At 47.5% G+C, this 15,000-nt stretch overlaps 2 protein-coding genes across 3 annotated transcripts in view; both read right to left on the bottom strand.

The window, feature by feature from the left end:
- il6st (interleukin 6 cytokine family signal transduce) overlaps window positions 1-1,553 on the bottom strand; it is a 16,661-nt gene extending 15,108 nt beyond the window's left edge. Inside the window, exons 1-3 of the mRNA XM_079364098.1 lie at window positions 1,283-1,553; window positions 894-958; window positions 64-366 (exon numbers count right to left, since the gene is read on the bottom strand). Of these exons, the coding sequence (XP_079220224.1) occupies window positions 64-366; window positions 894-948 (358 nt within the window). The 5' untranslated portion in view covers window positions 949-958; window positions 1,283-1,553. The remainder of the gene's footprint in view (window positions 1-63; window positions 367-893; window positions 959-1,282) is intronic.
- A 2,464-nt stretch (window positions 1,554-4,017) lies between these two features.
- Window positions 4,018-15,000, bottom strand: part of LOC306836805 (uncharacterized protein) — a 27,915-nt gene continuing 16,932 nt past the window's right edge. The window contains exon 9 of one of the 2 annotated variants that reach the window (XM_079364113.1): window positions 4,018-4,173. In XM_079364113.1, the coding sequence (XP_079220239.1) occupies window positions 4,091-4,173 (83 nt within the window). In that variant the 3' untranslated portion in view covers window positions 4,018-4,090. Of the gene's footprint in view, window positions 4,174-8,319; window positions 8,617-15,000 lie in introns of those variants that run through there. The other variant, XM_079364112.1, reaches the window with a different exon arrangement.

Genomic DNA, 15,000 nt, shown 5'->3' with positions numbered 1-15,000 from the left:
CAGGGGTTAATAGACAGGGGTCAGGGGTTAGGAGTCAGGGGTCAGGGGTCAGGGGTTACGTACATCCTTTGAGCAGCCTGATGCCGTGCATGAAGCGTCCTTGGTTCAGGACGACGTTGGGTGACGTTTTACGACACAGACAGAAGAGCCACTCCTCTTTTTCTGACGTGACGGTGAACGTCACACTGAGGGCGGAGTTGTTAATCCTGGAGTAAAGCTCTCTGGGTAATGTAGTAGCTGACAGATTCCAGTACAGGTCGTCTGCTGTCACCTCCGTCGTGTTGATGATAACACACGTGGCCGTGAAGTTGGATCCCAGCTCGACCGCCGGGGACTGAGGGAACGTCACCAGGTGGTTCTGACCGTCTACGGAGTGACAACATGCAGATCATGTGACTGCCATGAGCAAGAACTACAAACACCAGGCTGCATCAGGCTGTGACACACTTCCTGTCTGACTTTGTGCGGAGTTCCATTTCCCTCTGGGAATGCCGTCACAGCCGAGCTGTGCGTGGAGGACTCAGGTAAACTCTGCACACCTGTCTGTGTGATTGTCACTGGTGTGCAGAGTTTACCTGCAACAATCAATCATTTTATAACCAGCGTTTCAAACGAGCAGACGGGAACTCCTGTTAAAGATAAAAAGGTGTAATCCAGAATAATCCAGAATCCTGGACCTGGAACCGAATGACTCCTTTTCGGCTGAAACAGGAGAAAACATAAACGTCTTCCCTGAAGACAAAATGCTGGACGCTGCTCCACGTCGCTGAAGGGACGTGTGGTCACCTGACTCCGTCCTCACATTAATCTAAACAATCGCCCAGGTGTCAAAGTTTATCATAATAAAAAACATATTACAGGTGATAATGAGGTCAAAGGTTAAAGGTACTGACCGGCTCGTGCAGCGAGCATCAGAGCGACTAACAGCAACTTCCTGAAAGAATCCATGAAGAAGAACCTGCAGACACACACACACACACACACACACACACACACACACACACACACACACACACACACACCTTTAATAAATACACTTAAACTCCTCCCCCTCCTCTGTCGTCAGATATCATACATGTTCTATAGATCAGAGCAGATTTACGTCATCAACTAGTTTTTATATTGATTATTTATCATAAATCAATAAACTTTATAAACGGACCGCGTCACGAGCTCGTGCTGATTTTAATGAGCAGTTTATGATTGATATTAGCTGCACCGTTAGCTCCTTCACGGTAACGCCATGTTGTTACGTCATTAAGAAGTTACTGTGATCACTCACCTGTGTTCACCTGTCTGTTGTCACGCGCTCCGTGTCTGTCACATTAACAACATCTGTATTCACAGTTTAAAAAGGCTAAACTAATATTAGCTCACAGCTAACTGCCTTCCGTCAGAGTTCTGCAGAAGCCCCGCCCACTTCCCATCAGAAGCATCTGGCGTCAGGTTACAAGCTGCGGCGCTGCGTCAGGGTCACGTGATCTCACAGCATGTGGATGGGTCTGTGACATCACAGCGCGTGCTCTGCTTTAACTCTGACCGTTTACAGATCTACTAAACACGTCATACTGAGCGCTGATTGGCCAGACTCTCTGCGCAGCACATATTACTGACCAATCACAGGACCCCTGTGTGACGCTGTATGTACCACCCACCCCTCAGTTATGTTTTCCAGTATGTCCCCGCCCATTAGTGCCCCCCCCATCACAAACAGGACGTGATGATCTGAACGTTGCCTCCAAAATAAAACACTGAACACCGAACATCCAATAAAAACGTATTTAAATCGGTTTTAAAAACTAACCCTAACCCTAACCCTATATTATAAATATGATAAATGTTTAGAAAATATACTTTTATGTTAATATCCGTTAATATGTTAATAAATGAGTTAAAATGTTCTTTACTGTTGAGTCCAGTTTGAGATTTAATTTGTTATTTATTTCTGTGACGTTTTAGTGATTTTTATCTGAATGAGTTATGTTTATGTTCTGTAATTAACACAGGCAGCAAAGATCATCAGTGAGGATCTGCCCCCCCCCCATCCAGGATCTGCCCCCCATCCAGGATCTGCCCCCCATCCAGGACTTATACTGGTCCAGGGTCAGGATGTGCTTCTCATACACAAAAGCCTGAATCACACACATGCACAAATAGGACCTGTGGACAAGCAGACATGTCAGAGATGGAAGCACTCCCTGACATGGTGGGGGTTAGGTACCTTGCCCAAGGGCACCTTGGCAGCGCTTGAGAAGTGGTCTGGCCCCTCTCTAGCTACCGGGCCAACTTCCACATGTTGACCGCATCTGGACTTGAACCGCTGCAGCACTAGCTTACTTTTCATATTTAGGAGAAGTCAAAAGATATTTTTTGTTAAAACATGAAAAAAGACAGATGAGAGAGGTCAGAAATGTCCTACAGGTGGTAGAGTCTGCAGTTATCAGACCTGCTGGTACCTACAGTCTCTAAACTACAGGAGGTAGAGTCTGCAGTTATCAGACCTGCTGGTACCTACAGTCTCTAAACTACAGGAGGTAGAGTCTGCAGTTATCAGACCTGCTGGTACCTACAGTCTCTAAACTACAGGAGGTAGAGTCTGCAGTTATCAGACCTGCTGGTACCTACAGTCTCTAAACTACAGGTGGTAGAGTCTGCAGTTATCAGACCTGCTGGTACCTACAGTCTCTAAACTACAGGTGGTAGAGTCTGCAGTTATCAGACCTGCTGGTACCTACAGTCTCTAAATGTACTACAGGAGGTAGAGTCTGCAGTTATCAGACCTGCTGGTACCTACAGTCTCTAAACTACAGGAGCTAGAGTCTGCAGTTATCAGACCTGCTGGTACCTACAGTCTCTAAACTACAGGAGGTAGAGTCTGCAGTTATCAGACCTGCTGGTACCTACAGTCTCTAAACTACAGGAGGTAGAGTCTGCAGTTATCAGACCTGCTGGTACCTACAGTCTCTAAACTACAGGAGGTAGAGTCTGCAGTTATCAGACCTGCTGGTACCTACAGTCTCTGTGGTGGGGTTCTCTGTTTAAACACCCAAAAGGTTTGAAAAAACACACAGGCGTAGTCGCAGACTGTGATTGGTGGAGTTATTTTTCACCGGCCATGCACCATAAGTGCAGAGCACAATATTTACAAAAATGAGAAAACTACCTTATGAGCAGTGAGCAAACAAAGAACTCTCTCCATCATCAGATGTTACCTTCTCTGTAACCAGGAGTAGACTCACCTGAACGTCTCAAGCAGCAGCTGAAACAAAAAGCCCCTCCCATCGGGCCTTATGATTTACATAGCATTTTAAACAACAGGCATTTTCTCATAAATGAAAGGTTTGAAACGTTTTCATCCCTGTGGATTCCTCAGCACTAACTTACCCTTTTGAATTAATATGTCATTCATAATACAACAACTGATCTAATCAATTACGTCATGTGACCTTAATGGCGCGCCACGTCTACCTATTTACCTGACGGAAATGAGCCGCCTCTGTTTGGCACAGAAACGGGACACGTACCTAAATAGTAAGAGCGCCATGAATTGATATTAATGTATGAAAAACCAGAATAGAGCTTTCACGTGTGAAGCCTGGGTCGCGCTGTGGAACGGGAAGGTGGATGACGGCGGGGTTTATTGCATGATTAGGAGCATTGGTAGATGGAAAAGTTTGGTGTGTGTGTGTGTGTGTGTGTGTGTGTGTGTGTGGGGGGGGGGTCTTTTACCTGCTTTTTGTACAGTGTCTTGAGATACCACTTGTTTTGAGTGAGCGCTATAAATTGATAGATTGTGTTTTCATAAATCCTCTAATCAGGTTGAAGCTGTTTGTAGGGTCAGCTGAGAAAGAATGAGATGATTCATGAATGAAACATATTCACATATTAACAGAGAAACTTTTTATTGATCAGAACGTTTGTACGACAGTGTTGTAATATTTCAAACAGGTTTCAGATTTTTTTTTAAATAAAACCTCAGACAGATGTTTTTTATCTTTTAAATTCAGCCGATCTTAAATCCTTTGGCTAAAACCTTCTTCTCTCTGTGTCCGGTTGGTCTCTGATCAGACCTGACCTATACATCAGGTCTCTACAGGTTGTTGAGCTCCAGCAGGGTCTGGTCCAGGACTTGGTGCATGTCCAGGTTCTCCTCTTTGGCCTGAGCGAGTTTCTCTGCAGGGCGAGACACAAACACAAGTCAGGTCCTGGACCTGAAACCGGTCCTCTTGTCACTTGGGACCTGAAACGGGATCTCTCGTGATGTGATGTTCTCTTTGTGTTTAATCATCATTGTGCAGAAATATTCTGGGAATTGTTGCTTAATTGTTGGAATTGTTGCTTGCCAGCATACAGGCCACTGGTTAAAGTCACCAAACCAGTTAGAAAGCAGGTACGGGTGTGGCCTGAGGGGTCCACAGAAGCACTCCAGGACTGCTGCTCCACCACTGACTGGAACATGTTCAAACAAGCAGCCACCAACAACAACATCACCGACCTCCAGGAGTACACAGAGACCGTCACGTCCTACATGGAAAAGTGCATGGACGATGTCACGGTCACCAAGACCTTCACCATTCGGGCCAATCAGAAGCCATGGCTGACAGGTGAAGTCCAAAGGCTCCTGAAGGCCAGGAACACTGCCTTCAGAGCTGGGGACGCGGTGGGCCTAAGGACTGCCAGGGCCAACCTGTCACGAGGCATCAGATTGGCCAAGAGGCAATACTCCAGGAGGATCGCAGACCGGTTCACCGACAGCAGAGACACCAGGAACCTGTGGCGGGGGGTCCAGACCATCACGGACTACAAGCCCCCTCCGCAGACCTGCGACAGCTCCACCTCTCTGCTAAACAACCTCAACAACTCCTTTGCTCGTTTTGAGGCAGACAACAGCACCCCAGCACAGAAGACGGCGGCAGTAGCTCAGTCTGTAGGGACTTGGGTTGGGAACCGGAGGGTCGCCGGTTCAAGTCCCGGCACGGACCCAGTCCGGAAACTGGTCTGGTAGCTGGAGAGGTGCCAGTCCATTTCCTGAGCACTGCCGAGGTGCCCCTGAGCAAGGCACCGAACCCCAAAAACTGCTCTGTAGCTCTCGCTGTGGGCAGCAACCTCACTCTGAGACCTCTCCATTAATGCAGAGTGAAAAAAACGAATTTCCCCTCGTGGGATTAATAAAGTATATAAAAATAATAAAATAAAAAACCTTCTCCTGGCGACCAGGTACTGACGCTTTCCCGGGATAGCGTGAAGCGATCCCTCAAGAGAACAATTGCTCGGAAAGCGCCAAGTCCTGACAACATCCCAGGACGTGTCCTGAGAGACTGTGCTGAGGAGCTCACAGATGTCCTCACCGACATCTTCAACACGTCACTGAGCCAAGCTGTTGTCCCCACATGCTTCAAAGCCACCACCATCATCCCGGTCCTGAAGAAGCCGTCTCCATCCTGCTACAATGACTACCGCCCGGTCGCACTAACCCCCATCCTCATGAAGTGCTTCGAGCGGCTGGTCATGCAGCACATCAAGTCTGCCCTCCCCTCCACCCTGGACCCCTACCAGTTTGCAAACCCTCACCCACCTGGAGACCAAGGACGCCCACGTCAGAATGCTGTTCATCGACTTCAGCTCAGCATTCAACACCATCATCCCGCAGCAGCTCATCCACAAACTGGACAACCTGGGCCTAAGCACCTCCATGTGCAACTGGCTGCTGGACTTCCTGACAGGGAGACCACAGGCAGTTCGGGTCAGCAGCAACACCTCCAGCACCATCATGATGAACACGGGGGGCCCCCCAAGGATGTGTGCTGAGCCCCCTCCTCTTCACTCTGCTGACCCATGACTGCGCCCCATCTTCCAGCTCCAACATCTTCGTTAAGTTTGCGGACGACACGACTGTGGTGGGTCTCATCAACAACAACGATGAGTCAATCTACAGGAGTGAGGTGAGCAGACTGGCCTCGTGGTGCAAAGACAATAATCTCCATCTGAACGTGGAGAAGACGAAGGAGATTGTTGTGGACTTCAGGAGAACGCACACCCAGCATGCTCCTCTGACCATCGACGGTGCTGCAGTGGAGAGGGTGAGCAGCACCAAGTTCCTGGGTGTGCACATCTCTGAAGACCTGTCCTGGAGCCTGAACTCTGCATCACTGGCCAAAAAAGCTCACCAGCGCCTTTACTTCCTCCGCAAACTGAGGAGAGCGAGAGCCCCATCCTCCATCATGCACACATTCTACAGAGGCACCATTGAGAGCATCCTGTCCAGCTGCATCACCGTGTGGTACGGCGCCTGCACCGAGTCCTGCCGTAAGTCTCTGCAGCGCATCGTGAGAGTAGCTGAGAAGATCATTGGTGTCTCTCTTCCCCCCCTTCTGGACATTTACAACTCACGTCTCACCCGCAAAGCCACCAGGATTGCAGGTGACCCCACCCACCCGTCTCACAGCCTCCTCAGCCTGCTGCCATCTGGGAGGAGACTGCAGAGTCTCCGTGCTCGAACCAGCAGGCTCAAGAACAGTTTATTCCACCAGGCTGTCAGGAGACTCAACTCCCTCCCTGCTCTCCCCCCCATTCGTCCACTCGTCCCCTTTCCCCCCCCTGCCCCCCCCTGCCTCCCTCCCCCCTCTGCCCTCAGTTCTCTGCCCTCCTTCCCCCCTCTGCCCCCTCTGCCCTCCATCCCCCCCTTTCATCCTGCCACAGTCTGCCTCTACAGGTCCTGGCATCACCCCCCTCCACCTCCACCCCCCGCGTGCTCCACTAATTCACGCACCCTAAAAACTCTGCACAGCCGTTTATTGTTTATGCTATTTGCACTATTTGCACAGTACCTCACTTTTTAACTTTGTAATTTAATCTGCACTCTGTTTATATTGTTAATACTGTAATTTATCTACATTCTACCTCATGGTGAAACACTCACAGGTGCCCTCATCTGTCTATTGTCTGTTGTTCGTTATTTGTTGTCCAAATGTCTTTAGTTAAGTTATTTGTTTATAGTATTGTGTTTTTTTATTGCTAGTTTTCTTAGTGCTCTTTTTATGCACTGCAGGTTTGCACTGGGGGGGGGGGGGGGGGGGGGGGGGATTGCAATTTCATCTGTGCTGTATGTTTAACATGGAGCATATTTGACAATAAACAACCTTGAACCTTGAACCTTGAACCCTAATAAAGAATTAAGACATTCTGAGTCTCTGAGTTCAAACGTAGTTCATGATATCACAAGGGTGGATGATGGATGGATGGATGGATGGATGGGTGGATGATGGATGGATGGATGGGTGGGTGGATGGATGGATGGATGGATGGATGGATGGATGGATGGATGGATGGATGGATGGATGGATGGATGGATGGATGGATAGATGGATGGATGGATGGATGGATGGATGGATGGATAGATGGATGGATGGATGGATGGATGGATGGATGGATGGATGGATGGGTGGGTGGGTGGGTGGGTGGGTGGGTGGGTGGATGGGTGGGTGGGTGGGTGGGTGGGTGGGTGGATGATGGATGGATGGATGGATGGGTGGATGGATGGATGGATGGATAGATGGATGGATGGATGGATGGATGGATGGATGGATGGATGGATGGATAGATGGATGGATGGATGGATGGATGGATGGATGGATGGATGGATGGGTGGGTGGGTGGGTGGGTGGGTGGGTGGGTGGATGATGGATGGATGGATGGATGGGTGGATGGATGGATGGATGGATGGATAGATGGATGGATGGATGGATGGATGGATAGATGGATGGATGGATGGATGGATGGATGGATGGGTGGGTGGGTGGATGATGGATGGATGGATGGATGGATGGATGGGTGGGTGGGTGGATGGATGGGTGGATGGATGGATGGATGGATGGATGGATGGATGGATGGATGGGTGGGTGGGTGGATGGATGGATGGATGGGTGGATGGATGGATGGATGGATGGGTGGGTGGGTGGGTGGATGGATGGATGAGTCTGGTTCTGATCCAGGTTTCTGTCTGTTCTTCATGAGTCTGGTTCTGATCCAGGTTTCTGTCTGTTCTTCATGAGTCTGGTTCTGATCCAGGTTTCTGTCTGTTCTTCATGAGTCTGGTTCTGATCCAGACTTCTGTTGGGTTCTGGATTCTCACATATTACCTGATAACCATTTCATGAATGAAACGTTATTAAAGGAGTTCTAATGCACACAGTGCTGAGAGGAGTCAGAGCGCCCTCTGCTGGATAAACTGCACAATTACCACTCTCAAATGATGAGTATGTACACAGTAGTACCCTGAAACAGCCTGTAGAGGGCGCAAACAGAAGAAAAGAGACAGAGTCAGAAAAGTCAAAAAGCTTTAATAGATTTTTAAGGGGGGTGGGGACACATGAGGAGGGACAGGTGTAGGCAGGAAGTCAGCAGGTGTAGGCAGGAAGTCAGCAGGTGTAGGCAGGAAGTCAGCAGGTGTAGGCAGGAAGTAAGCATGTGTAGACAGGAAGTCGGCAGGTTTGGAAAAGAAGTCAGCAGGTGTAACCAGGAAGCGAGTGAGAAGCTACAGGGTGGTCATGTCGTTCAGGGCGAGGTCGAGCTCCTCACTTAGAGCTTTACCCTTTAGCTTCTGAGCATACACCTCATCTACACACACACACACAGGAAACAGAAAGATCAGGTAAAGACAGACGCACCTCAACTCAAGTTATCTCCAGTGACCTTTCGTAACCTTTAGTTATTGTAAGAAACTGCAGATCAATTCCCCTCCACACCACAAGGAGACGCCTTGCAGTTTATAGTTGTAAAGGTCAGACCCTCCTCACCTATAAATAGGGGTCAGAAGAAGCTCTTCTTCCTTTTTGTTCACAAACATTTCTATAATGGACTGCTGTTTGCCATGTGTCTTTTGACCACGACCAATGTGAGTAAAAGATTTCTTTCTAATTTGGATTGTTTAAAGGAATGACATTTATTATTTGACTGACAATTATTAGACAACTGAAGTACTTAATTTGAAGATTGTGCATATGATTTGTTTGAATAAATACTGTAATGAATTCATTTATTTTCCTTTAGAACCATGGCAATCAGCAGTTCAACTGAAGAGTAATATATGTTAAAATAAAAGATTTAATTGAACAAAACTCCGTCTCCTGGTGGTATGTGGCTCCAGTCGAACAATAACCTACAAATGGTCCTTCGAGCCGGAGACTGAGCCACACTCCACACAGTGACCTTAAGTTTCTGAGAGATAGACTGCTGGAATGGAGGAGACTGATGAACTCACAGATGAAGGCCAGGCTCTTTCTATTGAGCACACGGATGGAGCCCAAGGTGTAGCAGACTTAACCCAGCCTCACAAGGATGAGGCCACCCCCGAATTGTCTCAAGAATCATCTAATCCATCTCAACCAACTCAACAAACCGAGCCTAGCCACTTATCTGAGCCATTATTGCCAACCTATCCTGAAGAAGTCCCTTTACCATCAGAAACTTGTAAATTATCAGCTAAACCTCTTACAAGGTCCATAACACATGACCCTGGGGCTAGACCTAAAAGAATTAGACAACCCCCTGATTATTATGGAGTTGACATGCCCAAGCAGAAGGCCTCCACACTGTCCCATGGCTCACATAGTTCACACATCAAGAAGACTCATCACTCCAAGTCAGCCTTTAGTTTCCCTGTAAGCTCTCGGAGTAGTATGCATTCCAGGAGTAGCCGATCTTCAATTTTGAGCGATCTTCAAGCCAGCTTTGTCCAACGGATTCCCCATGAGATACTAAGGTGACCCACTCAGCTCCGTTTACTCGACCATTGCCTGCACCTCCAGTTCCTGTCAAAACCACTAATTATACAGAGCCCATGCCTGGTACCAAGCAGCCCACTTGCCCTAACAGTCTACCAACAATGCCAGTGGTGTTATCCCAGGAGCCACAATCTGCACCCTTACAAGGTCAAATGCCCAATATTATGGATCTGTTTATTGCTTCTGCCTATGGAATACCAAGGCCATCACTTCCTGTGTTTAAAAGTGGTCGGGAAAGTGATTTTGCCCTCCTGAAAATGGCTCTTGATAACCTCCTTGGAAGTCACCCACATCTTACGGAGCAGTATAAATATCAGATCCTCTTAGATCATCTTCAGCACCCAGGAGCCCACAAATTGGCCAGATCCAGCATGCATGATCCAAGACCATATTCCACAGCTCTCCTAGCACTCCAAGAGAAATATGGTCAGCCAAGGCTGCTAGTTCAGAGTGAAATTGGAGCAATCTTAAACTCTCACATTATTCACATTGGTAATGTAGAAGCCTTTGATGATTTCTCCCTTTCTGTGCATGCTCTAGTAGGAATGCTGCTGTCCTTAGAAGGTCCTGATGGCTCTGAACTAAGATGTGGATCTCATGTTGACAGACTCCTCAGTAAACTCCCTGTGCAGTACAGAGATGGATTTGTTGAGCACTGTATCCACCGTGGCATACTGACTGGACAGGCCAACCAAACATACTCCCTCCTTGACCTTTCAACCTGGCTACAGTCAAAATCGAGAGCCAAACGAATATCAGAAAGAGCTGTTGAACTTCACAAACAGGAAAACCCGCAAACAAGGAAGGTACGACAGCCCCCTAGACAGGTCTCCACTGTCTACTCATCAACAATGTCAACGAAGGACAGGATACATGGACTCAACACCAAAGTGAAGGTAAATGATAAACCTCTGCCCTACTGTCCCTACTGTAATGTCAGAGACCATTTCCTAGGTTTATGCACAGACTTCAAACAGCTTTCCAAAGATGACATTTTGAAATGGATCAGAGAGAAGGATAGATGCACTAAATGTGGGAGAATGCACAAAATGGACAAATGCACCTTAAAGAGGCCATGTAACATCTGTAAAGAAGTTCACCTGACTATTCTCCATGACTTCAATACAACCAAAGCAGCCACCGTGATGTTAACGTCATCTCCCTCAGAGCTTCTTTATATGGACCAACCCAACCATTCCCATAGAGTCATGTTGAAAGTAGTCAATGTCTGCCTTCACAATGGAGAAAGAACCCTCGTTACTCATGCAATCCTTGACGATGGTGCAGATAGATCTATTCTTCTCTCTCAAGCGGTCCAATGCCTGGGCCTTAGAACTCAACCTAGAACCATCTCACTCCGTACAGTCAGACAGGACGTAGTGCAGGTTAAAGGAGCCTCTGTATCTTTTGAAATTTCCCCTGTAAACCAGCCAACTCAAAGGCATGTTATCATTGGAGCATTCACTGCAGGAAATCTTGGACTGTCGGAGCACACCTACCCTGTGAATCAACTTCAAGAGCGATATCACCATCTTAAAGGTATTCCATTACAGCCAATTGATCATGCTCGCCCTCTTGTCCTGATTGGCTCAGACTATGCTCACCTCATTACAGCCACTGAGCCAATATGTGTGGGACCACCAGGTGGTCCATTGGCAGTACACACCAAACTGGGATGGGCTCTCCAGGGGCCAGCCAGCTTACTTCCAACTCAAAACTACTGCACTCTTACTTGCCTTAAAAGTGAACTACTCAAAAATGTTGAAAAACTCTGGCAAATTGACATGTTGCCCCATGTGAGTGAAAAAACAGCCACGAGGTCAAAGCAAGATAAGCTAGCTCTTGATCTACTCCAGTCTAAGACAATTAGAGTAGACATAGATGGTGTAATGCGCTATGCCACTCCACTGCTAAGAGCCCCTAACATTCCTGTCTTTAAAGCCCCAAAGGAAGCTGTACTGCCACGCCTCTATGGGACAGAAAGGCGTCTGTCCAAAGATCCAAAACTGTCAGAAAAATACCAAGAGGAACTGAACAAGCTCGTGGAGGCCAGCTTTGTCCAACGGATTCCCCATGAGCAGGTTGACCAGCCACAAGAAACTTGGTATTTTCCACACCACATGGTTGAACATAACAACAAACACAGAGTGGTCTTTGACTGCTCCTTTGAATACATGGGACAGAATTTGAACAAATGTCTTCTGCCTGGCCCAACCTTAGGTCCCTCTCTCATTGGAGTCCTATTAAGATTCCGCCAACAAGCAATAGCGATCTGTGGAGATATCAAGAGTATGTTCCATCAAGTACACCTTTTGAATGAGGACAAATCTTTACTGCGATTCATATGGAGAGGGATGCAGCTTGACCAGGAGCCTACTGTGTATGAATGGCAGGTTTTGCCATTTGGAACAACCTGTAGCCCATGCTGTGCGACTTATGCAGTACACAAACATGTTAACGACCACTGTGATGGAAATGAGGAGGTCCTTCAGTCTGTCCAACGCTGTTTTTATGTTGATAACTGCCTCCAAAGTTTCCCTTCTTCTCAAGAAGCCATGTCACTCATCAATAAGATGAGACCACTACTGGCTGATGGTGGGTTTGACATCAGACAATGGGCAAGTAATGATCCAAATGTAATAAAACATCTCCCACCAGATGCAAAGTCCAAAACTAGTGAATTGTGGCTTTCAGGAAATGAAGACCCCAAAGAGCTGACACTAGGCCTCCAATGGAATTGTCTCACTGACAGGCTGGGCTATAAGAACAGATCCATCACCTACCATCAACCTACAATGAGAAATATTTACAAGGTACTTGCAAGCCAATATGATCCTTTAGGCTACCTGACCCCCTTCACAACCCGTGCAAAGATCCTAGTACAGGATCTGTGGAAGCAGGAAAGAGGATGGGATAGCATTATCAAAACCAAGAGCTTGTTGGAGAAATGGCAAGCATGGGAGTTGGAGCTTCGAAATCTGCCCGACATTAACTTCCCGCGCTGTTATCTGCCTCCTTGTACAAATGCAGCGACAAATGAAATCCATTTGCATGTATTCTGCGATGCCTCTGAGCGAGTGTATGGTGCAGTGGCCTACCTTCAGACTAAGGACGACCATGGTCAAACCCAGATCAGCTTTATCATGGCCAGGTCTCGTATAGCCCCTAAACGCCAGCTATCCATCCCTCGCCTCGAACTATGTGCAGCTCTATCTGGAGCTCAGCTGGCTAACCTTCTCAGTTCTGAACTCACCATTCCAATCCAGTCAGTAACCCTTTGGACAGATTCGACCACAGTCCTATCATGGTTAACATCTGACTCCTGTCGGTACAAGGTGTTTGTTGGCACAAGAATAGCTGAGATTCAGACCCTAACTGACCCAAGAAATTGGAAATATGTTGATTCAAAGAGTAATTCAGCTGATGACCTAACACGAGGCAAAACCCTCCTTGAGCTTTCTCAGCAAAATAGGTGGAGTCAAGGCCCTCGATTCCTCTCGCTTGACCCTAGTTGTTGGCCAGCCAATCCCTGTGTACCAGCTGATTTAGAAACTGCTGGGGAGCTGAGAAAGTCCATGTTCTGCGGTACAGTAATGGCAGATGACATAAATCTCCGAGATTTGAGCAGTTACCACAGCTGGGAGGATCTGGTAAATGAGACAAAGGATCAGCTCTATGGTACAGCAGATAAAACCACAAACATAGCCCAATGCTACATAGACTCAGAAAGGCATCTTCTGCAAAGGGCGCAGTCAGAATGTTTCGCAGAGGAATTCAACAACCTCAAAGCTGGTAAATTCATACCAAAGAGTAGCAAACTACTCCCACTGTCTCCTGAATATGACCCAGATCTTGGTCTCATCAGAGTCGGAGGACGACTTCGAAGAGTGGAGACCCTTGACCCTGACAATATCCATCCAATTATATTGGATCCAAAACATCCCATAACCAAACTCATTATCAAACATTTTGATGAGAAACTGCTCCACCCAGGCCCTGAGCGGGTCCTGGGAGAAATAAGACGCAGGTACTGGATCCTACGTGCTCGTCAAGCCATCCGCCAACATCAACATCAGTGCAAAGAATGTCAGAGATGGAGAGCTAATCCAGTCATCCCCAAAATGGCAGACCTTCCTCCAGCTCGTCTAAGACTGTTTAAACCCCCTTTCTGGTCCACAGGCATGGACTGTTTTGGGCCTTTCATGGTTAAGATTGGCCGCCGCACAGAGAAGAGGTGGGGAATACTCTTCAAATGCTTAACAACACGTTGTATACATCTGGAGCTTCTAGACAGTATGGACACAGATTCCTTCTTAATGGCCTTCAGAAGATTTGTATCCCGCAGAGGGAAACCGCACGAACTCCTCTCTGACTGTGGGACTAACTTCAGAGCAGCAGAGGCCGAGTTACAAAATGCCTTTCAGGACATGGCACCGGACTTGAAGCAGGAACTGGCCCATGCACAAGTTCACTTTCAATTCAATCCTCCATCAGCCCCACATTTTGGCGGAAGCTGGGAACGAGAGATAAAATCAATAAAAATGGCACTCCGTGTCGCACTGGGAAACCAGGCAGTAACAGAGACAGTCCTACACACAGTGCTGATTGAAGTAGAAGGCATTCTGAATTCAAAACCTCTCGGATATATTTCCTCTGATCCCTCTGATCCTAATCCAGTTACTCCAAATATGTTGCTGATGGGGCGGCCAGACTCTTCTCTTCCTCAAGCAATATACTGCAAAAGTGAACTCCTTGGCAGGAGAAGGTGGCGGCACAGTCAGATCTTAGCTGACAACTTCTGGACAGCCTTTATTCGTTACTACCTACCAAATCTTCAAACCAGACAAAAATGGGAGACTGACAAGGAGAACCTGAATTCAGGTCAGGTAGTACTGATAGTTGACCCCCAACATCCACGAGCATCATGGCCTATTGGAAGGATATCTGAAACCTACCCTGGTAGGGATGGAAACGTTCGCAGTGCAAAGGTAATAATTCAGGGTCGAGAATACACACGCCCTGTTTCAAGATTAATCTCACTCCCTGAAGTCCTGGATGAAGGAACAAAGTAAAACGTATTTGCTACACAAATCCGGGGGCGGCTGTAAGAAACTGCAGATCAATTCCCCTCCACACCACAAGGAGACGCCTTGCAGTTTATAGTTGTAAAGGTCAGACCCTCCTCACCTATAAATAGGGGTCAGAAGAAGCTCTTCTT

Source organism: Symphodus melops (assembly GCF_947650265.1).
Source record: "Symphodus melops genome assembly, chromosome: 16".
Taxonomy (NCBI): domain Eukaryota; kingdom Metazoa; phylum Chordata; class Actinopteri; order Labriformes; family Labridae; genus Symphodus; species Symphodus melops.
Note: the sequence above shows the minus strand (reverse complement) of the source record. Positions and strands in the feature narration are given on the sequence as shown.